The sequence below is a fragment of the Leptodactylus fuscus genome, chromosome 4, assembly GCF_031893055.1.
Source record: "Leptodactylus fuscus isolate aLepFus1 chromosome 4, aLepFus1.hap2, whole genome shotgun sequence".
Classification (NCBI taxonomy): Eukaryota; Metazoa; Chordata; class Amphibia; order Anura; family Leptodactylidae; genus Leptodactylus; species Leptodactylus fuscus.
This window is the reverse complement of record NC_134268.1, coordinates 9620816-9646443: the sequence shown is the minus strand read 5'-3', so window position 1 is coordinate 9646443 and position 25628 is coordinate 9620816. Positions and strand designations below refer to the sequence as shown.

Sequence of the window (25628 nt, the reverse complement as noted above, 5' to 3'; positions counted from 1 at the left end):
CATTGTGACTGCTCCGCTGTGTCAGATTGTATCTGCGGGCGCTGCACAGTTGAAGTCGAAAGCTGCCAGATTCCCTCTTGTCTGTCTCATCGCTCCAGAGGACAATGTGACTGCTTTACCCCTGGTCATAAGCTTTTGTCTTAATGTAACAGAATGTGCTTTTCACGTGAGCTCCTTGACGGCGGAGGACTCCGGCTAATCCCATTAAATAAACCCATGGAACGTCGCCGAGATTTTTACCACGTTTCAGTCATTTCTGAAGTGCTTTCTGCTGTCTGTCACATTGACAACCTTTTTATCTCGCATATTTATTTTTAATACTAAAGGATTCTTAGAAGAAAAAAAAAAAAAATTCAACGGAACAAAATGTGCTGCTAAATTTATCTCGGCGCGGGGGGAATATTCCACATCAAACACCAAATTCATTGGAGTATGTGAAAGACGATAATGGAAGGAATGATCGATGCTTAAAAGGAAGATTCTGGCAGGAGAACAGAAAGTCCTACACCAAAATAACAAAGCAGATCATGTGACCCATGATCTGGCCGAGGGTCCCTGGCGACCTCCAATCTATATCGGTGCATTTAGCCAAAGAGGCTGGCAAACCATATCACACGGCTTGACTTGTCAATAATCTATGGCCACCATAATGGCTTATATTGTTGGAAATAAACTGTGGGTTTCTTCTTTGATAGCTTCACCATCCACACCCTACCTGAGCAAAGGTTCTTGGCTTGCTAGTACTGTCCTATGGTATATCTGATTCCTAATCTGACCTATATATTGACCTCTGGCACGACACGACCTGCATATTTGCACTTGAGAATGGGCCCAGTTTGTCCCAAAACGCGTTGTGCTGTTCTACAGTCTTCAATAAAGATTCCACATTGGACATTCTGGTTCTAGTGAGCGCGGGTCTCCTTCCTACCACGGACCTTTGGTTCTTGTTTTGCACGTATGTATTGACCTCTGGCTTGTTCCTGACCTTTACTCCTTTCCTGCCTCCCCTGACCACTGCCTTCTATCTAACAATGCTTGTACTATGCTGCACTATTGCCTAAACCGGTGATTCCCAAAGTGGTCCAGGTGGACCCCCAGGGATCCACGGGAGACTCGACGGGGGTCTACGTTGGCGTGGATATTATATGGAAATATCCAACTATGGAATATGGTAGAAACGTATCAGCAGGGGGTCCACCGAAACCAGTAAAATTTTGAAAGTGGTCTACGAGAAAAAAAAGTTTGGGAACCTTTGGCCTAAACCTTTGGTGTTGAGTACCAGTGTCCCCTCTGACCTCTGGACAGCCATGACATACAGGGATCAATCCAAAAGTGACCTCAGTGAAAACTGGGGAGATTCGACAATGAACTTTGGAGTGGGACAAAGCCAAACTGGTTTCGGCTGTATAGAAGGTCCAACACCCACCGAGTATCACAATGACTATATGAGAACCAAACAATGGCCGACTGGAGGGTTGCTCGATTTACCATGAAGTGGTCCAAAGACCTTCATCAGGAACCATTCCTAGTATCCCAGCAAGTCATCACTAGAAGACGGACTCGGTTGGTGGGTCATTGAGAAACTCTGAAAGCCAACTGCGTCCACGACTCTCCACATGACAGCCGGTGCCGACTCCTTGGTACAAGTTAAACACTAGGCACTCCATAAATCACTGACGCCTCGTCTATGGACGGTGACGGACTATTATTGAAGCTCCTGGAGGAGATTTTACCTCACTGATGTATTACATCACTCGGTGATACCTGGAGAACTGTGACAAGCACTTAAATCTTAGCAGGTCTGAATGTGCCCTATTCAATGTCACGGGAAGGTACGGCGCACTCTGTGTACTAGGGGGAGTATAAATAAACACGCTCTGTAAATTGTGCCGTCAAGACCAAGATGAGACTCCCTGGCAGTGTGACAGTCATCGTGAAGAGCTGTCACACCTGCAAACTCATTTATCTGACAAAAAGAAGATTAGACCGAGAGAAAACAACGTACAAATAAATAAAAAAGACCTGAAAATGACCAAATCTCAAACCAATGCAGAGGGGAAGTGGTGGAGAAGTCAAAAAGAGCCACGCGAAGAAGGGAGAAGAGTCAGCGGCCATCCGTCTTAAGTGGGTTTGAAGGATTGGAAAAACAAATGTTTCTTCTAAAAACAGCGCCACACCCGTCTACAGGTTGTGGGTGGTATTACAGTCTACAGCTGGCATGCTGGGAATTGGAGTCTTGCAACAGTTGGAGGAACTTAGAGAACTTCTTGCCTGTTGTCCATTGACTTCATAAGTCTGGGTGGTTGGTAAATAGTCCAAGATCAGCTCCGAGGTGTCTCTTGTAACCGGAACTCTAAGTGTATCAGACCCAACTAAAACTATCAAAAAAAGAAAGACCAACATCGCAGGTTCTAATCCCAAAAATACCATCTTCCGAGATAATAAAATGGAAAAAAAAAATGCAAAAATAAAAAAGATCAGAAATGAGTTCAATAACCCAAAGGAAGGAATGTTCCAATCTGATAAAACCGAATGTAGCAAATAAAGGAAGAAGGTGTCGAGAACCAGGAGAAGTAGCCTGGTCGTGAAATGGTTAAAATAGCAAATATGGTCGAAAATTCAGCCCCCGGCGAGCTGCAAGGGAGAAATCAATGTGGTCCCAATATGGAGACATAAGGATTCATAGATCGCTCCTATTAGCGGCCGCATTAGACCGTCCGGGCTTTTCGTTCCAGGTTGTGACCGACCTTCATTTCTCCGAGAAGATGAAAATATTGTAGAGATGATATTTTTGATACATGACCCCAATTACTCTCCTGTGCAAGGCGGCAAAAACCGCGCTAATAGTGACATTTCCCGGAGGTCGGCGCTTCATGAATCGGCTACTAATTGACCTAGAGGGAAAGTCTTCCTATGGGCGCCCCCAACTGACCGGAACAGCACATTAAAGGGGTCTATAGATGGGCTACAGACCAAAATGGTGGTGGTCCAACCTCTGGAGCCCTCACCGATCGGCTGTCCGGGGTGGTCTCCGGCACCAGAACCTAAGCAGGAGACTAGTGGAGAACTGCAGGTCTGTGCCCGGGGCCCTCGCAGTTCATGTAACAATCCAATTGTAATTGTCTATTAAGATAATTGTAAATCCTGATAATCCTGAATCCGGACTCCCCCCGACACCCCCAATCCTGATTCCCAGCTCCTCATTTGATTTCTGCAGAGAACACATTGATTCAGGTATGGCCTCAGGACTGTTCAGCTTTCGGTCAGGCTAATAATGGATTTTGTGGAGGATACACGGGAGACAAGGAGATGAGATTAACCCTTGCACAGAAGGAAGAATTACTGCATGTATACTGCGCCCCCAATGGAGTGTACAGGATAGGAAAGTGTCGCCTCCTGGGCGTTCCAAGGTAAAGGGAAATTTTTGTCTAAATGAGACACTTATCAATACAGAGACTGCGATCTTCCATTGGAGATACAGTGCTGTGCAAAGGTTTTAGGCAGGTGTGAACCAAAGCTACAAAGTAACAATCCTTTCAGAAACAGAAGGGTTAATAGTTTATTTTTGTCAATTATCAAAATGAAGAAAAGAGAAATGTCAATGCCATCAATATTCGGTGTGACCTTCCTCCTCTGCCATCCCGGGACTTGTCTTTTTGGCAGATCACATGACCAGGACGGATTCTTACCCTCTGCAGGCAAACAATAAGACTCCTATCGGGCTACAAGCAGAGATTTCAGAAGCCGCAAGTAAAATCTATTGCAGGATGTTTTACAAAAATTGCAGCGGACACGGCGGCCACATTGTTTGTATTCCAGTTTATCAAGTTTTTAATTTTGGTCCCCGGAGACGAATCAATGTCATCTTTTTTAATAACCCCGATTGTACTAGAAGATTGAACAAGGCTCTATCGGTGGACGCTCGTGATTTGTTTAACTGGGAGAAAAAAAAATCCATTTACAGAGAAAGCCCGGGACACCTTCTGTAACGCCGCCAACATTATTCGACTCCAGAAAGCGAAGCGCAGTCAAGCGTCGCGTGATAATCTGACACAGAAAGCGAGTGCCATTTATGCCGTTTGTAGCCGCGGCTGGGAAGAGAAGGTTAAAATGTTCCCTTCCCTTTAGAGGAAGAAAAAAATTACAGAAGCAGAGCAGAAAATTTTTGGGAAAATAACAAATGGGTGAAGAGTAAGGCGCTCATTGACCTTCATCGTATAAAAAAACTCTCCAAAAAATTAAAAGAAAAAAACCTTCCGTCTTCATAGAACAGTTTAATGAAGAATCCACTGATGTCGTCTCGTAATTTATAATTTTGATACATTTGGCAACAAAATAGATATTGAAGCGGAGGTTTGGGGAAAAATGGAGCAAATGGCGATGTTGGAAGCAAAAGTGATGGTGAGATCGGGTCAGGACACCACAGCATGAAAGGTCCAGTGTATAGTGGTTAGGACCTACCACAAGTGGTCCAAGAAGGACAACCGGTAAACGAGGATATGGGCGCCCCAGGGTTTATGATGAGCGGGGTAGTAAAGGCCTTATGGTCTGACCGGAGCACAAACTGCTATAGGGTGAGGTGTCAGTACACACAGGACATTGCCGCTTGGTGCGTATAGGGCTATAGAGCCACAGATTGGCCGAGGCCTGTCCACCACTAAAAATGTCTGGAATTGGCACATTGGGCATCAGACCTGGACTATGGCTAAGAGGACGAACCTGGGTATATCCTGTATATAATTCTATATGTACAGCCGGTATAACCTGGGTATATACTGTATATAATTATATATGTACAGCCGGTATAACCTGGGTATATACTGTATATAATTCTATATGTACAGCCGGTATAACCTGGGTATATACTGTATATAATTATATATGTACAGCTGGTATAACCTGGGTATACACTGTATATAATACTATATGTACAGCCGGTATAACCTGGGTATATACTGTATATAATTCTATATGTACAGCCGGTATAACCTGGGTATGTCCTGTATATAATTCTATATGTACAGCCGGTATAACCTGGGTATATACTGTATATAATTATATATGTACAGCCGGTATAACCTGGGTATATACTGTATATAATTCTATATGTACAGCCGGTATAACCTGGGTATGTCCTGTATATAATTCTATATGTACAACCGGTATAACCTGGGTATATACTGTATATAATTCTATATGTACAGCCGGTATAACCTGGGTATGTCCTGTATATAATTCTATATGTACAGCCGGTATAACCTGGGTATATACTGTATATAATTCTATATGTACAGACGGTATAACCTGGGTATCTCCTGTATATAATTCTATATGTACAACCGGTATAACCTGGGTATATACTGTATATAATTATATATGTACAGCCGGTATAACCTGGGTATGTCCTGTATATAATTCTATATGTACAGCCGGTATAACCTGGGTATATACTGTATATAATTCTATATGTACAGCCGGTATAACCTGGGTATCTCCTGTATATAATTATATATGTACAGCCGGTATAACCTGGGTAAATACTGTATATAATTATATATGTACAGCCGGTATAACCTGGGTATATACTGTATATAATTCTATATGTACAGCTGGTATAACCTGGGTATGTCCTGTATATAATTCTATATGTACAGCCGGTATAACCTGGGTATATACTGTATATAATTATATATGTACAGCCGGTATAACCTGGGTATACACTGTATATAATTATATATGTACAGCCGGTATAACCTGGGTATATACTGTATATAAAATACTATATGTACAGCCGGTATAACCTGGGTATATACTGTATATAATACTATATGTACAGCCGGTATAACCTGGGTATATACTGTATATAATACTATATGTACAGCCGGTATAACCTGGGTATATACTGTATATAATTATATATGTACAGCCGGTATAACCTGGGTATATACTGTATATAATTCTATATGTACAGCCGGTATAACCTGGGCATATACTGTATATAATACTATATGTACAGCCGGTATAACCTGGGTATATACTGTATATAATACTATATGTACAGCCGGTATAACCTGGGTATATACTGTATATAATACTATATGTACAGCCGGTATAACCTGGGTATATACTGTATATAATTCTATATGTACAGCTGGTATAACCGGCCTGTGATCAGTCTTCGGCCTTCCCTATATGAGCGGTGCAGCTGCCGCACTTGTCACAGCTATGGAGTAATTCTCAGAACAGACTAATGACTATAACCGCCTTCTAACCTCAGATGAAAGGATCCAAAAATTTCAATAAAAACTAAGGAATTGGGGAAGTAGAACAAAATGTCTCATTTTAATACAAAAGAGTAAAAAGTGACTTTTCTGCCCCCGGCCTCCAGGGAATGAAGCGTCCGCGGACTTGTAGTGATTGAGACTCCATTCAAGGAGTCAATGTGAGAATCCGGATAGAGAGGGAATGAGCCGGGGCTCGGCCGGGCAGTAAATCATTGATTGGTTACAGGACTTAACCTCTCGGCCTTTGCTCCCCTAATCCACAGTGATAGATCTATAGACAGTGATCAGGGCCACGCGGGGCTGTCAGGAAAATGTATGTCGTGGCTAAAGGGCTCTAAATACGCTCTAAAAATAAACACACATAATAGCATCGAAAATCCCGGGAAATGGGTTTAAGGCAATTCTATTACTGAAACGGTAAGAATAAGACGGAGAACATGGCAGAGATCAGAGAAAAGAACATATTAGTACACGGACAAAGAGAGGAAAAAGACAAATAGTTACAACTGGCAAATACATTGGATTATAAAGACAAAACCCCCCACAAATGTACAATAAACCATAGGACTCTGCTACATTCATAGGTCATATCATTCTGCCCCAAAATGTAACGCACCTTATAGAAAAATGTTGCCTGAAACCCCTCTAAAATGTTCCTGCCACTAGGTGTCTCCCTCATTCATATTTTGCTGTTCACTCTCGGTTACTAAGGCAAGTCTGTCTTTAGAAACCAACAGTCTCAACACAGAATAAAGGGGGGTTGAAGGTGTCTCTTCACAGGTGATCTGTTACCGCAGAGCTTTCCCTGCCTGTACTCTGCACAGAGACGAAGCTACAGCTGTGCACCACTCACTGGCAGTGTAAGGAGAGTCTATCTACTTCTGACTAGCTGCTTGTGTTACTGCTGACGGGATGTTAGTCATATACAGTAAACAGCTTTCCTGATTGTGCCCAGATTTCTCTTCTTCTGTGTCGGGGATCTTTTTAGCTACATCATAACTTGGATTTGGAATGTCCCCAGGTCTCCTATATCATGGTCACTTGGGCTTTTCTCTGCTATTTGTTTGCTAATATACAGTTACTCCTGGCAGAATTACATGCAAAGAAACCAGTAGTAGTAGTAATGGACAGTGAATTAGGGACAGACTGCTGATTATTGTTCACACCTGCTACCTTAGAGAAAAAGAAAAATGTGCTGCAGCCATAATGTGATTATTAGCAGCAGAAAAATAGATAGTACCCCATGTATGAAGGCGAATACTGTCATGGAACAGACTGACAGCAACACCTCAACTTTTCATGAAAACTCAGATACCCTTTTAAATGGAAAGATGACAACACAAGGGGCAATTATTGAAGGTCACATGTCCATGACCATTTCCTGGGCTGGTGTAAGTTCTGGTCACATGGGCCATATTGACTGGCCCAGACATGGCCATATGACCTTAATACATGGTTCAACCAATATCCTGCAGTGTTGATCCAGAGGTAGTAAAACAACCACTAAGAGGAAGGGAGAAATCTAAAAACACTCCAAAAATAGCAATGAGACGTCCTAAGTGCACCGGTGATCTACGCCCTTATTATATATTGCAGATGTGTCTCATGATCTTTCAGTATTTGCCTTGGCAGCAGCTGCCTGGCACTGAGTGCTACAGATTATTGTGTTACTTACTAAGATAATTAGGTCTTTTCTATGAAGGTTTTACCATCCAATGTGTATTGTTGGAATATTTTCAGTAGCCTGCAGTGCACTTCAATACTTGGTGTAGCAGCAGCTGCCTGGCATTGGGTGCTGCAGTTCATTTTGCATCTCCTAATAAAGCAAGACCTTTTATATGTTGCGATCACCGCTAATGATGTGTATAGATGATGACATTGTATTGTATCCCTCATTATAGTTACATGAAACATTACACATGAAAAGGTCACACGTGCCAAGAGACTGATCAATAAAAAACAAACTTTATCCGTTATAACAGTAGAATACATAACGTTAAATAACACAAAACAAAAGCAACAAAGATCTGATCAGGTAGTCTGAAGCGTAAAAAGCTTAAAACATTTGATCAAACTGACCATTATTTAATTTTGCATAGCACCCCCTGCCTCTGAGCAAGCTGTCGCCCTCTTCTGTTGTCTATTTCTGCTCTTTTTTGGGGGGTCAGGGTATTCTACAAGTACAATATAGTTAATGTTACCATTTTTCATATGGTATGACAATTCTGATTGGAAGCAGCACTGAGAAGCATTATTCCCATTGGATAGAACAGAGTTGAACTTTAAGGCCTGAAACTATAAAATAAAACTATTGCTGTGATGTCATCATGGAAGGTTTCACACATTACAAGTGCAGTGCATTTTCTTGTCTGGTTGCATCATATTTATTTCCCTTAAGAATTGGAAACTCACAGATCCTAAGTAAATTCCACCACAACAGGTACAATATGATAAAATAGTAAGTGATTACAGTGTAAGGTCACATTCAGACTCAAAGCTTCATGTTGCCAATATATATGGCAGTCTTGGCTTAATCTACATCAATGGCCTTTGCAAGAACAGAATAAAGTTCACATGTGGCAACTAGATGAACGGCCACCAACTTTTCAACAAACATTTCAGCATCAATCAATAGCCAACGTGAATATAAGAAACTTTGTAATAGAGCTTATCCTTGTATCAGGCTCCTTTACTGTTCCTCCCTTCTAAACTAAGTTCAGGCTTTGCAGAATCTATCTCGGCCTAGCAAGACAGACTGTGGTATGAAATACATAGAAGGGTAAAGAGAGACAAGGGAGAGCGAAGAAACTCTGACTTTTGGAGATATATACAACGTTTCAGGAAGGTATCACTGTATACAATGTTGAACATAGACATTCTTGACTTAATGCTGATGCTGCTGGGATCACAGGACCTTATTAACCAATTCATTACCTCCATAGACAGCTCGTCACTCCCTGTTTGGATAAGACAGTTCAGCTATTCTACTGGTACAGTATCTCTCTCAACAGGGAAGGAAGTAAATCGCATGTGTCACCTGAAATGACCTAAGGTTCCAATCAAGTTTTATATTAAACTTCAACAATGTGAGTTTTTTTTTCATATCATAAAAATCTTGCACTAGCCACTAAACCAAATAATAGGCTGACACTTTCCGTTTACCTGCTGATTTTTTTGCAGCAGCCCCCCTCACTCAGAGTACTGATGATCGCAGCCATCATGGATTTGTAGATGAGACACGGAATCTACACGCTATAGGCAACATCACATCTTATCTACTCGCATCTCCGCACAGGTCACAGAGCATGCCCGGAAAACTCTCCCATAGGAGACAGTACGTTCTGCTCCAAACCATTGCATCTAAGGCCATAGTCCACCTCCAGAAACAGGAAGGGAGATAATATTTTAGGCTTAGTGGCAGAAGTTAAAATTGCAAAAAATAGGTCATTTTCTGATTTCTTCACCTCTGTCTTGGCAGGGAGTAAGTAAAGGGCTGCAGGAATGTAAGACTCTACATCTCATGTTGTAATAAGTGGAATGTTCCATCTGTAAGTGATGAGAAGCGAATAGATGGAATAGAATTGTCATTCTGGACTAGACTATCACATGTAGACAGTTTGTAAGTGCATTAGAGGGTCCACCTTGATGAACGAGGCCCCTCGGAAGTAGTGCCTGTCAGGTGCGCCCATAGTCACATAAGGATGTTGTGCTCTCTTTTTACTTACCACATACTTACCTATAGGAGGTGACCAGCAAGCTGCTACAGGTGTAGGGAACATGGACAGTCCTGGGATTGACCTTATTGCTTCTGGTTATTACAGAGGTACCTACTCCCCAAGTTATCTGATCTTAACTCATTCAATGCTTTCTCTGCCCCGAAGACAAGCAGTGCGTGCCAAACATGGCCGTTACAGGACTACTGAGTTGTTACTATTGCAAGTCTATAACCAATTTTACCACCTACTCACATAACAATGTGTGCAAGTTTGGGCTCATTGGGAAGAACAAGGCGTGGACCGTGAAGGAACCGCATCAATAAAGCTCAGTGATGGGCAAGGTCAATTTGGTTTTTAGAAACCAAAACCCACGATGATCAAATTCTCACAATTTTCAGACTCCAAAAGAGTTAAATAATACATTTTGTCTACATAAAGCACCAACAAGGTGGAGCTTAGGAGATCAAAGAAGGCACATTTATTATTGAGGTCAAGAGAACTGTATAAGTCTGTCAGCAGTGAGCGCCCCCAGTGTTGGCTGTATAAAAGTGTATGTGGTGAGCTCCCTCCGCCTAGTGGTGTGCACTACTAGTTAATAAGGTCTGGTGATTACAGCAGCATCAGCAATAAGTCAGGAAATGTGCAAAAGCAACATCAACTAGAAAGATTGTAGAAAGAGTGACTGTGACCGAGCTGCAACTCCAAACTATGGAGGTGTCTACATAAATCTGCATTTACTGGTGATCACAAGTTAATAAGATCCTGTGATTACAGCAGCATCAGCACTAAATTGAGATGCACGTAGGACTGGCAATTGCAATTTCAACTGGCATGCTTGTAGAAATAGTGACTGTGACTGTAGCTGTCCTTAGGGGTGTGCACCACAAGCTAGCAGGGTCCGGTGATTACAGCAGCATCAGTACTAAGCCAAGAAATGTGTAACTACAAAAGCAACATCAAGCAGCAAGATTGTAGAAACAGTGACTGTGACCGAGCTGCAACTCTGCATTTACTGGTGAACACAAGCTAATAAGGCCCTGTGATTACAGCAGCATCAGCACAAAAGCAAGACCCATGTAGGAGCGGAAAATCTAATGTCATCTGGCATGCCTGTAATAATAGTGACTGTGACCGGAGCGCTCCTTATGGTGCTCACGACAAGCTAACAGGGTCCTGTGATTACAGCAGCATCAGCACCAAATCAAGAAATGTGTAACTGCAAAAGCAACATCAACTAGCAGGCTTGCAGAAACAGTGACTGTGACTGAGCTGCAACTCCAATCTATGGAGGTGTCTACCTAAATATGCATTTACTGGTGATCACACGCTAATACGGTCCTGTGATTACAGCAGCATCAGCACTAAATCAAGACGCATGTAGGAGCGGCAAATCCAATTTCAACTCGTATGCTTGCAGAAATAGTGACTGTGACCGGAGCTCTCCTTAGGGTGCTCACCACAAGCTAACAGGGTCCTGTGATCACAGCAGCATGAGCACTAAGTCAAGACAAGTGAAGGAGTGGAAAGTGTTAGCAAGCGGACTGTGACAGGGCTTTGGCTCCACTCTGTTATGGGGCAGCTAAAATTTTACCACATAATTGTGGACATGTAATACAAAAACTGAACTCCAGCCCCGATAAAAATGAATTATGAAATTATGAATTAATGAATTTCTGGACCATAAGTTTGTAATTATTACTTTCTCAACCCCCCGGAATTTGTGTCACTACGAGGACCCCTAGACATAGGTTAAAGACACGGTATGGAAGGCGAGGTAGATTTTAAATGGTTTATTGATAATATGCCACCTGTCTCATCTATACAGTGAAACGGTTACATACTTACATAGTGGTTTATGGTACAACATTAGTACGGTGTATCTATTCGCAGTGACTCTTCTGTACATATCCTGGGAGACAGAGTAATGCCGAAATTATAGAAGATTCATCTCCATGTTACTAAGTATCTAAAGCCCCTTATAACCGATAATAGGATAGAGACAGAGGGGTTCAGGCCTCTTCATGCAGTATATCATTAAGTCCGCCCTTTAACAAACGTAAAAAAAAGCCCCTAAAAAACCAAAAAGGTCGTGAAAAGCCCAAGGGTGCAACATCGCAGGGTCCACCCACCCATACAATGCATTTTTTTTATTCATGGGAAAAAAAAAAAAGTGAAAATATTTTATCAAATAAAAATAAAAAGATCCCTAAAGAAGCAAATATCACTCTCTCCAAATAATGTAAAAATCGGAAAAAATGCAGTGCATCATGGGAGAGAACAATGTAGATATGTCATTCTGTAACAAAATGAAGATTAAATACTAGAAAAAAAATAAAAACACGCAAAAAAGAAATTTTTTAAAAAAGGGAGTATTTTATATACAGGAACCATAAAGATTTTGTTTTGATAGCTGGGTAAGTCATGTGGCACCGAGCGTTACGACTTCCAGAGTAGTCGGGATACGTCTATACCTGGCCTAAATTTTTGCTCACTGAGGGAGGAGGCCTGTGCACCCCTGGGACCACGGTGGGTGAATACATTGCTAAATCTCAAAACGTAGGTCCTCCAACAACCATCACCCTTTTGTTCCTTCCGAACGGAACACCAAGACCGACACATTTTTTTGTTACATTGTAACAGGCCCTCGTGACAGTCCACAACCATGCAAATCTGTACCAAGGAACTAGACACCCCCTGAAAATATAACCAATAGTGAGAGACAAGAAAATATATATATATTAAAAAAAAAAAAAAAAAAAAACAATATTTGGGAAAAAAATTTCCTGCATTTTTTTTTTTTTTTAAAGGGTGACGGGTGAAAAGTTTGTATGCACATCAATATTCTAAACTACCATGAAATATAAGATAATAAACATTTTTTTAGAATTTTTGCCATCTTTGTAGTTCAATGCTTGGCGGCCTATTATGGTCTGGAAGGTAGGGGGGAGAAAAAAAAAAAAAAAAAAAATTTGCTCCTAATATTGTAATGCCCATTGTCTAGTAAATGCCCTATAGAGTAAAAACAGAGACAAGGATAAGACCTCATTCAGATTGTGCGCCCGTTTAAAGGAGAAGTAAGCCTAGAAATCGGGGAGAGAGGTAAACCGCAGTCTACAAGATTTTCCCTGGTTATTTCCGTTTTTGGTGCACAAGTCACTGAGGAGGCGTGGCCTAGCAAAGGGGCGGCCTTAATCTGTCTCCTATTGCTACAGCAGCCAATCGTCTCACGGCTAAACAGGAATAGGAGGAAGAGTGGGAACATGGCCGATCTCGTTGGGATACAAGCAGAATAATAATCGCATAATATCAAAAGGGAAAAAATTTGATGGAATTTTTTAAATTTATTTCTTGAATCTAAGTTAACGGTTCCTTTAAAAGTCCAGGGGTCACACCCAGACCCCATGCTGTTTTACTAAACTGGGGGGGGGGGGGGGGGGGGGGGTGTTTACAACCAAAAATGTAATATGGACCTACAAATGGGGCCTTATAAGATGGCCTTGGATGAATTTTTTTTAAAATTTTCAAAAAAAAAGGTTGGAATTTTATTTTTTAAATTTATTTAACTTTTTGTGTCAATGCCAAAAAAATAAAATAAAAAAAAATTCATAATGTCTGCATATATATAGATGTGCCTCCAGGAGGCGAGTCCTATTGCTAAGAAGTAGCGTCAGTTCCGTAATGCAGCTTGGTAGTGCGGTTCCGTCACAATCCTCTTATTCGCTACGTATAAATGATGACGCGTTCCGTTCAGCAGGATAAATACGTTCGGGTAAAAAAAATTTTTTTTTTTTTTTTTTACGTTCTGGATTTTTTTTTTTAAGACTTTTTTTTTTTTTAATTTTATGTAAGAAAAATATTATCTTAGAATAAAAAGAACACTTACAAAATATTTTCTCACAAACCGATAAAGTCATATAGAAAATATGCACAATGTATCTCACAACCTACAAAAATGGCTCTATGTATGCAACGTATAAGGAAAGTATCTGTCCGCTATCGACCTAGCAAAAAAAAAAAATTTTTTTAGCTGTCCGTGAATACAAAAAATTGTTCTAGAGTCATTGAGTTTTTTTTTAATATCGTTTTGTCCATCGAAGTAAAAATAAAAAAGACTCTACAGTTCTTCTTCGACTTTCAAAATCATACCAGAGTACACTTCTACTCCCGAAGGACCCCCCGACTCGCCGCCGGCCGCCCTCGGGGGCGGTCGGGCAGGGCCGCTTTGCTTACGTTCCTGTACAAAGTGAAGAGTCTCCCTGTGTAAATGGTTACCCTCCACCATTTTTTCCAAGGTCCGGTTTAAGAGCTCCACGTTGTCGGCCAAGCGTCGGCTTTGCTCTACGAGGTTCTCCAGGATGAGGTTTTGCTGGACCATGAGGGACGTTTGCTGCTGATACCAAGACGTTAAAAGAGTGTTCTGTTGTATCTGACTCTCCATCAATTGTTTTTCAAAATCGGAGACTTCGTGGTTCCTACGCAGGTGCGGAGTTCCGGGGGAAAGTCTCCTTACGTAGGCGGATTTCATCTGGTTCTGAGGAGAGGATGGAGGAGACGGAGAAGAAGCCGAGGTCTGAATGATCACAGGATGATCAGACATATCGGGCTCATTTGAAACAGCCATTTCTATTGTTTTTAGAGGTACCCATGTACAACCAGGGCCATTTTCCTCCTCATCTGTGGGGATTAAAAAAATAAATAAATAAAATTACTAACTGGAGAAAAAAAAACAAAAAGGTAACAAAACCTGCATCGAAAATATGACCAATGCAAAAATCAGTCTCCAGATTACGAGGACTCTTACGGAGCCCGACTACAACGCTCAAGGATCATTGACCCCCAACCACAAGACAAGAACTGAATTTTAGATTACGGTAAGGCTACAAAATTAAACCTGTGTCAACGTAGAAAGAGCTCAAAAAAATCCCACAACACCACTCAACGTCAATTAAAGAGCTAAGACTTTGCCACCATCTTAAGTCTAAGAGCGTTGGAGGCTCCCGACGTTTTTTACCTGACTGAAGTTCCAGAGCTATATGTGGAGTGTCAACATCCACATCGATGTCATCATGGTCGTCTTCGTCGTCGTCCACCCCGTATCCAGGATAAACGTCACTATTGGTATCATTATGTAGAGTTGAAGGGCTAGAGTTCCTGGTCATGCCACCTGAAGATACCACCGACCGTTTTATGATGGCCAGTTTCTCCTTAGTCCGTCGTTTCATGTCATCCCATCGCCTTCTCAAGTCTCTAGTGGTTCTCGGAGATCGCGCCACTGCATTTATTTTCTTGGCGATTTCTAACCAAATCCTCTCTCTGGCCGGTTGACTCAGGTTTACTCTCTCGCTTCCGTACAGTTTCGAGTGATTTTTGGTTACTTCGGCCACCAAAATTTCGAGTTCTAGAGGAGAGAATTTCTCCTTCCTCTTCCTGGGTGCACAGGCCATTCTAAGGTTGCGCCTCTTGTAAAAATGAAACAATAAGGGCTATTTGAAACTACATTCCAAAAAATTACCAAAGTAGTAATACAAAAACTTTCAACATTCTCTTAAAGTTTACCACTTGTGTACCCTGCAACGGAGGCAACATTTTTGAGAGCCGATATTTACGGACCCTAGTTCAACTGGAACCATATCAAGACTCCCATAGTCTGGCACCCAAGAAAAACTACCGTAAGATCGGTTTTAGCTATTTGGTTCAAAAATGTCATCTCCCAAAATCCAAAAATACGTGAAATCCAGGTGTTGACACCTGAGAGTTCTTTGACGCAACCATCTCCGCAAACATGTGCGAGCAGAAGACTCTGGGATGCCAGATTAGTGGAAGTTTAAGATGGCCATACACCTTAGACCCGTATATGTACACTTGGCTCGGCCAAAAAAGTGGGCATGCTCAACAGAGCCATAGACACCTCTGATGGCAGGTCATGTTGACATCTAGCATCCTTAAGTCATCGAGCAAGAGGCAGGACACTCCCATACACGAGATGTTTGGCCGCGCCATCGGTCATTTTCTATCTAATATGTATGGCCACCTTTACAGAGTCCTGGAAACACCACTTTAGCCGAGCCCTCTAAAATCCTGCCCCCTTTGCCGTACGGTAACCAGAAGCATATCAAAGAGATAAAGTATCAAAAACAAAAACTAGCCATTCCCTACGTCTTAGACTGTAAGATGCTTTTTATAAGGAGCTTTCCTAGCTTATGGGGTGACCCATTAAAAATGACACAATATACTCACCATCCTAGAGCCCAAGATATCGTCTGCTCTATTTTATGGGCGCCTAATAACGTTTTACTACATTTTCTTATTGGGCCGACTTTATAAACGGAGATGAAGGAGCACTGCACTGCATTACCGAAACCCAAGATGGCCAAAGCAATTAAAATTCATTAAGGGAACGAGTTTATGGATATCGGGAGCGCCCAGTTTCATTATCTTACGCGCTTCATTGGGAGTGTTTAGATCTCGACTTAGATCCTGATCCATGGAAGTTTCTACTTCTATAACCACCCTATACGGTATTTTCTCACAAGGACATCTCTATCTTGTGGCCACATTGTTGGCCCAGACCACAATGAGCTTCCTGTCTACTCTAACACCAGCTACACGCAATGGATTTTCATTGGCCGAAAAAGCAGAAAGGCCGGCTATCTTAGAGATCAACGCCATGATGAGATGTCCATAGATGGATGACGGCAAACTTTAGTCTGTCGAAAATGGATCGTCCATGCTGGCAGTTGGCCAAAAACACCAGCATTTGGTATAATCCGATGCTTTTGGCCACCCATTAACCAACCAGCCAGCCTCAGGACATAGAGACATGGCCCCACCAATCTTTAGACTGTAAAGGTTGTGGTGCTCTTCCGAACTTCATTGGTTTACTCTCGGTAGCAGCAACAACGGCCCAACAATTTTTGAAGCTAATCGGTCATGACATTTGGAAGAGCACAACGGCCCTGTAAGTCCCAGTTAATGGCAGGGCTTCTCCATCAGTATGGTCTTCTGAGAGATAAGTTGTGGCTAAGTAGCCCTTATTGCCATCGCCACATTCAGGCCAAGTCAAAGTGAATACGCAGAGAGGTCGGCAGCTATCTCAATTGTATGGCTAGCTACAGAGTTCCTCTAGTACAGTGATTCCCAAAGTGGTCCAGGTGGACCCCCAGGGGTCCACGGGAGACTCAACAGGGGGGTCTACGTTAGATCTAATCTTCACATTTTTTGACGAGTTTTGGGAATATGGTAGAAATGTAGCAGCAGGGGGTCCTCCGAAACCAGTAAAATTTTTGAAAGTGGTCAACGAGAGAGAAAAAAAAGTTTAGGAACCTCTGCTCTAGTAGATGTTAGGTCACACACTGGTAGGAGTCTGAGGGCCGGGACTACTACTACTGAACCAATGGAGTACTCTCTCATATAGCCCAATGAAGAGCATTGGACAACTGAGATCTCCAAGCTATTGACTAATGATTACTTGGGGTCCCAGATGATGGACTCCTTCCACCTGACTTGTCAAGCTCCAGCTCCATAGCACCATGTCTGTCATCGTGCTGTATTACTGCAGTAGATCATCAAACCCAATATGCAGCTATTGATACCCTTTCCACCACTGGACAGATGGGTACATCTACGTCTAACACACTTTGGCATCAACTACTCCATTATACTAATAGTTATAGACCATGCCAGCACGCGGAAGAGATCCACACAATATGTGGATCCGATCTTTAAGAACGCAACTACTATACAAACACACAAGACCAGAGTCACAATAGCAAAATTGCCCTTTTACACCCCTAAAAATGGTCTTACATTGAACTTCTGGCTATTTAGTCGTCATATACAACACCATGAGTCCCTGACCAGTCCTCTGCAAGTAGATAGGTTAGGGTCACCTGAATCAGTGGTTTCCCCTTGTGAATTGCTGGCTCTGTTGCTGAGGTATCGCGGTTTTTGTCAGTAAGCAAATGAGCTCTTTGGAAAACCAAGGGAATCGCCATTGCTCCAAGAGATCGGCAGCAGCGCAAAATGTGTAGTTTTTTACTTTTTCTGCACTGAAGTCAGGGGTTGTGGAATATCCCAAGCTAGACACCCTGGACTATGAGCCTTGGTTGGTATTGTATCGGTGATAACAGGGACTTGTTACACAATGAAATCCCATATACAGCCTATAGCAGCGGTCCGCCAATAGCGGATGGTGGGGCTGCCAGCTGTACGGACACTTTGCACGGCAATGCCTGGAAGTGAAGAGTTTAGACATCTTTGGTAATATGGTCTGGAGTCTGTATTAATCGGAGGGGTCAGGGTTTCCCGATGAGTTTAGGGGTCTGGTATGGGGTGTGAATGAATTTAGTGATTTGGTCTGATACGAGGTGTGAATTAGTTTAGGGGTCTAATATCTAAATTAGTTTTAGGGATTTGGTCTTAATCTGAATAAGGTTAGTGGTCTGGTTCGGTATGTAAATGAGTTTGGGAGTTCAATGTCCAGGGTGTAAATGCTTTTAGGAGTCCGGTGTCTGGGGTGTGAATGGTTTTCGTAGTCTAGTATCTGGAGTGTGAATGCTACAGAGTGCTATGTGAATGCTAAGGAGTCCGGTATCTGGGGTGTGAATGCTAAGGAGTCCTGTGTCTGGGGTGTGAATGGTTTTAGGAGTCCGGTGTCTGGGGTGTGAATGCTTTTAGGAGTCCGGTGTCTGGGGTGTGAATGCTTTTAGGAGTCCGGTGTCTGGGGTGTAAATGCTTTTAGGAGTCCAGTGTCTGGGGTGTGAATGCTTTTAGGAGTCCGGTGTCTGGGGTGTGAATGCTTTTAGGAGTTTGGTGTCTGGCGTGTGAATGGTTTTAGGAGTCCGGTGTCTGGGGTGTGAATGGTTTTAGGAGTCTGGTATTTGGGGTGTGAATGCTTTTAGGAGTCTGGTATCTGGGGTGTGAATGCTTTTAGGAGTCTGGTATCTGGGGTGTGAATGCTTTTAGGAGTCCGGTATCTTGGGCGTGAATGCCTTTAGGAGTCCAGTATCTGGGGCGTGAATGCTTTTAGGAGTCCGGTGTCTGGGGTGTGAATGCTAAGGAGTCCTGTGTCTGGGGTGTGAATGCTTTTAGAAGTTTGGTATTTGGGGTGTGAATGCTTTTAGGAGTCCAGTGTCTGGGGTGTGAATGCTTTTAGGAGTTTGGTGTCTGGGGTGTGAATGCTTTTAGGAGTTTGGTGTCTGGCGTGTGAATGGTTTTAGGAGTCCGGTGTCTGGGGTGTGAATGGTTTTAGGAGTCTGGTATCTGGGGTGTGAATGCTTTTAGGAGTCTGGTATCTGGGGTGTGAATGCTTTTAGGAGTCTGGTATCTGGGGTGTGAATGCTTTTAGGAGTCCGGTATCTTGGGCGTGAATGCCTTTAGGAGTCCAGTATCTGGGGCGTGAATGCTTTTAGGAGTCCGGTGTCTGGGGTGTGAATGCTAAGGAGTCCTGTGTCTGGGGTGTGAATGCTTTTAGAAGTTTGGTATTTGGGGTGTGAATGCTTTTAGGAGTCCGGTGTCTGGGATGTGAATGCTTTTAGGAGTCTGGTATTTGGGGTGTGAATGCTTTTAGGAGTTTGGTGTCTGGCGTGTGAATGCTTTTAGGAGTCCAGTATTTGGGGTGTGAATGCTTTTAGGAGTCCAGTGTCTGGGGTGTGAATGCTTTTAGGAGTCCGGTGTCTGGGGTGTGAATGCTTTTAGGAGTCCGGTGTCTGGGGTGTGAATGCTTTTAGGAGTCCGGTATCTGGGGTGTGAATGCTTTTAGAAGTCCGGTATCTGGGGTGTGAATGCTTTTAGGAGTCCGGTGTCTGGCGTGTGAATGCTTTTAGGAGTCCGGTGTCTGGGGTGTGAATGCTTTTAGGAGTCCGGTGTCTGGCGTGTGAATGCTTTTAGGAGTCCGGTGTCTGGGGTGTGAATGCTTTTAGGAGTTTGGTGTCTGGGGTGTGAATGGTTTTAGGAGTCCGGTATCTGGGGTGTGAATGCTTTTAGGAGTCCAGTATTTGGGGTGTGAATGCTTTTAGGAGTCTGGTATCTGGGGTGTGAATGCTTTTAGGAGTCCGGTATCTGGGGTGTGAATACTTTTAGGAGTCCGGTATCTGGGGTGTAAATGCTTTTAGGAGTTTGGAATTTGGGATGTGAATGCTTTTAGGAGTCCGGTATTTGGGGTGTGAATGCTTTTAGGAGTCCGGTATCTGGGGTGTGAATGCTTTTAGGAGTCTGGTATCTGGGGTGAGAATGCTTTTAGGAGTCCGGTATCTGGGGTGTGAATGCTTTTAGGAGTCTGGTATCTGGGGTGTGAATGCTTTTAGGAGTCCGGTATCTGGGGTGTAAATGCTTTTAGGAGTCTGGTATCTGGGGTGTGAATGCTTTTAGGAGTCCGGTATCTGGGGTGTAAATGCTTTTAGGAGTCTGGTATCTGGGGTGTGAATGCTTTTAGGAGTCTGGTATCTGGGGTGTGAATGCTTTTAGAAGTCCGGTGTCTGGGGTGTGAATGCTTTTAGGAGTCCGGTGTCTGGGATGTGGAGTTTGGTATCTGGGATGTGAATGCTTTTTGCAGTCTGGTATTTGGGATGTGAATGGTTTTAGGAGTCCGGTATCTGAGATGCTTTTAGAAGTTTGGTGTCTGGTGTCTAATTGAGATCAGGAGTCTCGTCTGGGGTGTGAATTCATTTTAGTGGTCTGGTTTGGGGGCAGAATAATTTTTTGGGGTCTGAAGATGCTTCCTACTAACAATTTCTAATAAGTCTTGATGGAAATCATTCATTTTTTTATCAAAACTTTATTTAACAAAATTGCAAGTGATACGATGAAAAAGCAAACGATGAAAGACAATGTCATTTAATGAGGACACTGAGAATTATGCCTTTATGGAAATCATTGTAGAAAGTTTCTGAAACTTTAACAAGTCGTCATCTTTATGGTCGATGTTCAGCTCGTATCTTCGCTTGACCACAAACTAAAGTTACTGTAACCTTTCAGGTAAGATCACCTTTATTATAAACCTTGTATCTCGGCCCTAAAATTTTACAAATTTAACTAGAAATCACATGCAAAAAAGGACAAGAGAACGACCTGAGACTGAACATCTCCAAGACAATCCTGCTCAGACGGACTGGTAAGCACTTACTAATCTAGACGTACATCATGTCTGGATACTCCGGTCATATCAGGCGCAACATTTAAGATTCTGCCTGTTGCTACTTGGAATCTGACGACACTGCGCTGACAGACACGCCCCTAACAGCCATCTAATACATGGATTGTACTGTGAAGAGCTTGTTCTATTCCAGGTGTCTTCGGCGTTGCTTGGATCCTGGTTAAGAGTCTAACCTAGCCCAGGGATAGGAGTAAAGACGAGGCAACTCCTAAATCTTGGCCAGAACACTAGTGCTACGCAAAAGTGTGATGATATACACTGCCCCCTATGGGTCCCCAGAGATACGAATATAATCCAGGACTCCATGAAGACGTTACTATGCAGAGACTAAACCTGAAGGGCTGCTGAAAGATACAAGCTTGAGACCGGAAGAAGCCAATTGTTTCTTGAACGCAGCTCTGGAGGTGAATAGAGTTTAAGCTCAAAGATTAATAAACCGATCTATTCAGATGTAGAGTGACTACAATGGTCTGCTACATTTACTGCATCTCCTTCTGCAAAAAGTTATTGCACGCCGTAACAAAAGTAGTGGAAGCAACGCCCCAAGGTCTATCACACGCGAACGCAGAGCGGCACAGACTCCCAAGCCGAGCGCAGAGACTTGGCCATGCAAATACCGGGACCTTAATACATTTCTAGATAAAATAAACAAAAGTGACAAGGACTTCAAACAAGTGACCTTTCCAGGCGGTATCAGTGGAAGGAGCAGATGGTGGCGTCTCCCGAGGAGACCTTATGTATAATTCACAAAGTGAAGACTTCCAGGTAAGGCTGCTTTCATCTCCCCCGCTATGCCACTTAACACCGACATATGATAATTGCACGGAGAGGGTTTTTTTTTTTTGTGTGTTAATGAATTTTAATTACTTTCTATTCAGATGATCTGATTGCCTTAACTGGCGGTGCCAGGAACATCTGCAGCCACTTATTAAGCATCACCGAGCGCAACGCGAGCGAGGAGACAATGGCAAAGAAGTCACAGAGCGGATGAAGGGGTCAGGGGTCCGACTGGACCCTCCTCTAAGTAGTCTCCAAACTAATGCAAACTACAACACCCTGCAAGCTCTGGTCCAAGCATGAAGCCTGCCGTGTTCGCACCGAGATCTGTATTTCGGTCACACAAAAGTATTTTTTTAGACTTTACCAACCTAATAAAGTTCTCCAGAAGTTCTGCGCCCGTCTAACACGATTGTGGAGTTTAGCAAAAAAATGAAATGTTTACTTGATAGAACAGAAGGGGAAAAAAAAATCTCACCTGTTTTAGTTCACAAAAATCAACAAAATAAAATCTCATATTCCGGTAAATTCCGGTTCTGCGTTGAGAATGAAATGTTGCGGTCTACAAAACGTGACGGCGAATGGCTCAGGAAGTCACCCATAGGTCTCAACCAAGACCCCCGAGATTTCAACCTACATTTTGGGGAACAGATCAAAGCGCTGCCCCCAATCTGTCCAAATCTCATAGGAACACCCACTTCTACACGTGGCGACACAAGCCTTAGTTTGTCTTCTTCTGCAGCAACACAATGGCTGACAGTCACCAAAGGACACAGCGGTTCCGACTATAGAGCGGGAGAGAATATACAGACCCTGCGAACAGCCCCCCACAGCTCAGATTACTGCACCCCCTAATAACCCTTACAAGTGCCCGTGTGCAGGGTGGGGGCGTCTGCCGGACAATGGTGAATCTGATCATAAATATGGAAAATACTATCAGCATAAGGTCAGGAGGGTGAAAGGAGTCGGTGATAGGCGGAAATCTGGCGCTGCTGATCTCTGGGGGGCGCCGAAAAACCAAAAGGGAGAACAATCCTCACACATCAGAGTCTGAACGAGAAGAAAGTTCAAGACTGAAGGGTCAGCAGGGGACGGACGAAAAATGAGGTCACTTACCCATAATAGAGAACCCACCACTCCCTGCCATAATACTCTACCTACTATACTCTATATACCACCCCCTGCCATAATACTCTACCTACTATACTCTATATACCACCCCCTGCCATAATACTCTACCTACTATACTCTATATACCACCCCCTGCCATAATACTCTACCTACTATACTCTATATACCACTCCCTGCCATAATACTCTACCTACTATACTCTATATACCACCCCCTGCCATAATACTCTACCTCCTATACTCTATATACCACCCCCTGCCATAATACTCTACCTCCTATACTCTATATACCACCCCCTGCAATAATACTCTACCTACTATACTCTATATACCACCCCTACCATAATACTCTACCTCCTATACTCTATATACCACCCCCTACCATAATACTCTACCTACTATACTCTATATACTATCCCCTGCCATAATACTCTACCTACTATACTCTATATACCACCCCCTGCCATAATACTCTACCTCCTATACTCTATATACTATCCCCTGCCATAATACTCTACCTCCTATACTCTATATACCACCCCCTGCCATAATACTCTACCTCCTATACTCTATATACCACCCCCTACCATAATAATCTACCTACTATACTCTATATACCACCCCCTACCATAATACTCTATCTACTATACTCTATATACCACCCCCTGCCATAATACTCTACCTCCTATACTCTATATACCACCCCCTGCCATAATACTCTACCTACTATACTCTATATACCACCCCCTGCCATAATACTCCGCCTCCTATACTCTATATACCACCCCCTGCCATAATACTCTACCTCCTATACTCTATATACCACCCCCTGCCATAATACTCTGCCTACTATACTCTATATACCACCCCCTGCCATAATACTCTGCCTACTATACTCTATATACCACCCCCTACCATAATAATCTACCTACTATACTCTATATACCACCCCCTGCCATAATACTCTGCCTACTATACTCTATATACCACCCCCTGCCATAATACTCTACCTACTATACTCTATATACCACCACGCCATAATACTCTACCTACTATACTCTATATACCACCCCCTGCCATAATACTCTACCTACTATACTCTATATACCACACCTGCCATAATACTCTACCTACTATACTCTATATACCACCCCCTGCCATAATACTCTACCTACTATACTCTATATACCACCCCCTGCCATAATACTCTGCCTACTATATTCTATATACCACCCCTGCCATAATACTCTACCTACTATACTCTATATACCACCCCCTGCCACAATATTCTACCTACTATACTCTATATACCACCCCCTGCCATAATACTCTACCTCCTATACTCTATATACTACCCCGTGCCATAATACTCTACCTACTAGATTCTATATACCACCCCCTGCCATAATACTCTACCTCCAATACACTATATACCACCCCCTGCCATAATACTCTACCTCCTATACTCTATATACCACCCCCTGCCATAATACTCTACCTACTATACTCTATATACCACCACGCCATAATACTCTACCTACTATACTCTATATACCACCCCAGCCATAATACTCTACCTACTATACTCTATATACCACACCTGCCATAATACTCTACCTCCTATACTCTATATACCACCCCCTGCCATAATACTCTACCTACTATACTCTATATACCACCCCCTGCCATAATACTCTACCTACTATACTCTATATACCACACCTGCCATAATACTCTACCTCCTATACTCTATATACCACCCCCTGCCATAATACTCTACCTACTATACTCTATATACCACCCCCTGCCATAATACTCTACCTACTATACTCTATATACCACACCTGCCATAATACTCTACCTCCTATACTCTATATACCACCCCCTGCCATAATACTCTACCTACTATACTCTATATACCACCACGCCATAATACTCTACCTACTATACTCTATATACCACCCCCTGCCATAATACTCCGCCTCCTATACTCTATATACCACCCCCTGCCATAATACTCTACCTACTATACTCTATATACCACACCTGCCATAATACTCTACCTACTATACTCTATATACCACCCCAGCCATAATACTCTACCTACTATACTCTATATACCACCCCCTGCCATAATACTCTACCTCCTATACTCTATATACCACCCCCTGCCATAATACTCTACCTACTATACTCTATATACTACCCCCTGCCATAATACTCTACCTACTATACACTATATACCACCCCCTGCCATAATACTCTACCTACTATACTCTATATACTACCCCCTGCCATAATACTCTACCTACTATACACTATATACCACCTCCTGCCATAATACTCCACCTACTATACACTATATACTACCCCGTGCCATAATACTCTACCTCCTATACTCTATATACCACCCCCTGCCATAATACTCTACCTACTATACTCTATATACCACCCCCTGCCATAATACTCTACCTACTATACTCTATATACCACCCCCTGCCATAATACTCTACCTCCTATACTCTATATACCACTCCCTGCCATAATACTCTACCTCCTATACTCTATA

At 42.8% G+C, this 25628-nt stretch overlaps 1 protein-coding gene across 2 annotated transcripts in view; it reads right to left on the bottom strand.

Annotated features, from left to right (window-relative positions):
* The window catches only part of TSNARE1 (t-SNARE domain containing 1), a 197688-nt gene that overhangs the window by 61719 nt on the left and 110341 nt on the right, over nt 1-25628 (bottom strand). Inside the window, exons 12-13 of one of the 2 annotated variants that reach the window (XM_075270038.1) lie at nt 15012-15459; nt 13477-14674 (exon numbers count right to left, since the gene is read on the bottom strand). The exons of the other annotated variant lie outside the window; for it this stretch is intronic. Of the exons in view, the coding sequence (XP_075126139.1) occupies nt 14115-14674; nt 15012-15459 (1008 nt within the window). The 3' untranslated portion in view covers nt 13477-14114. Of the gene's footprint in view, nt 1-13476; nt 14675-15011; nt 15460-25628 lie in introns of those variants that run through there. 2 annotated transcript variants of the gene reach the window in all.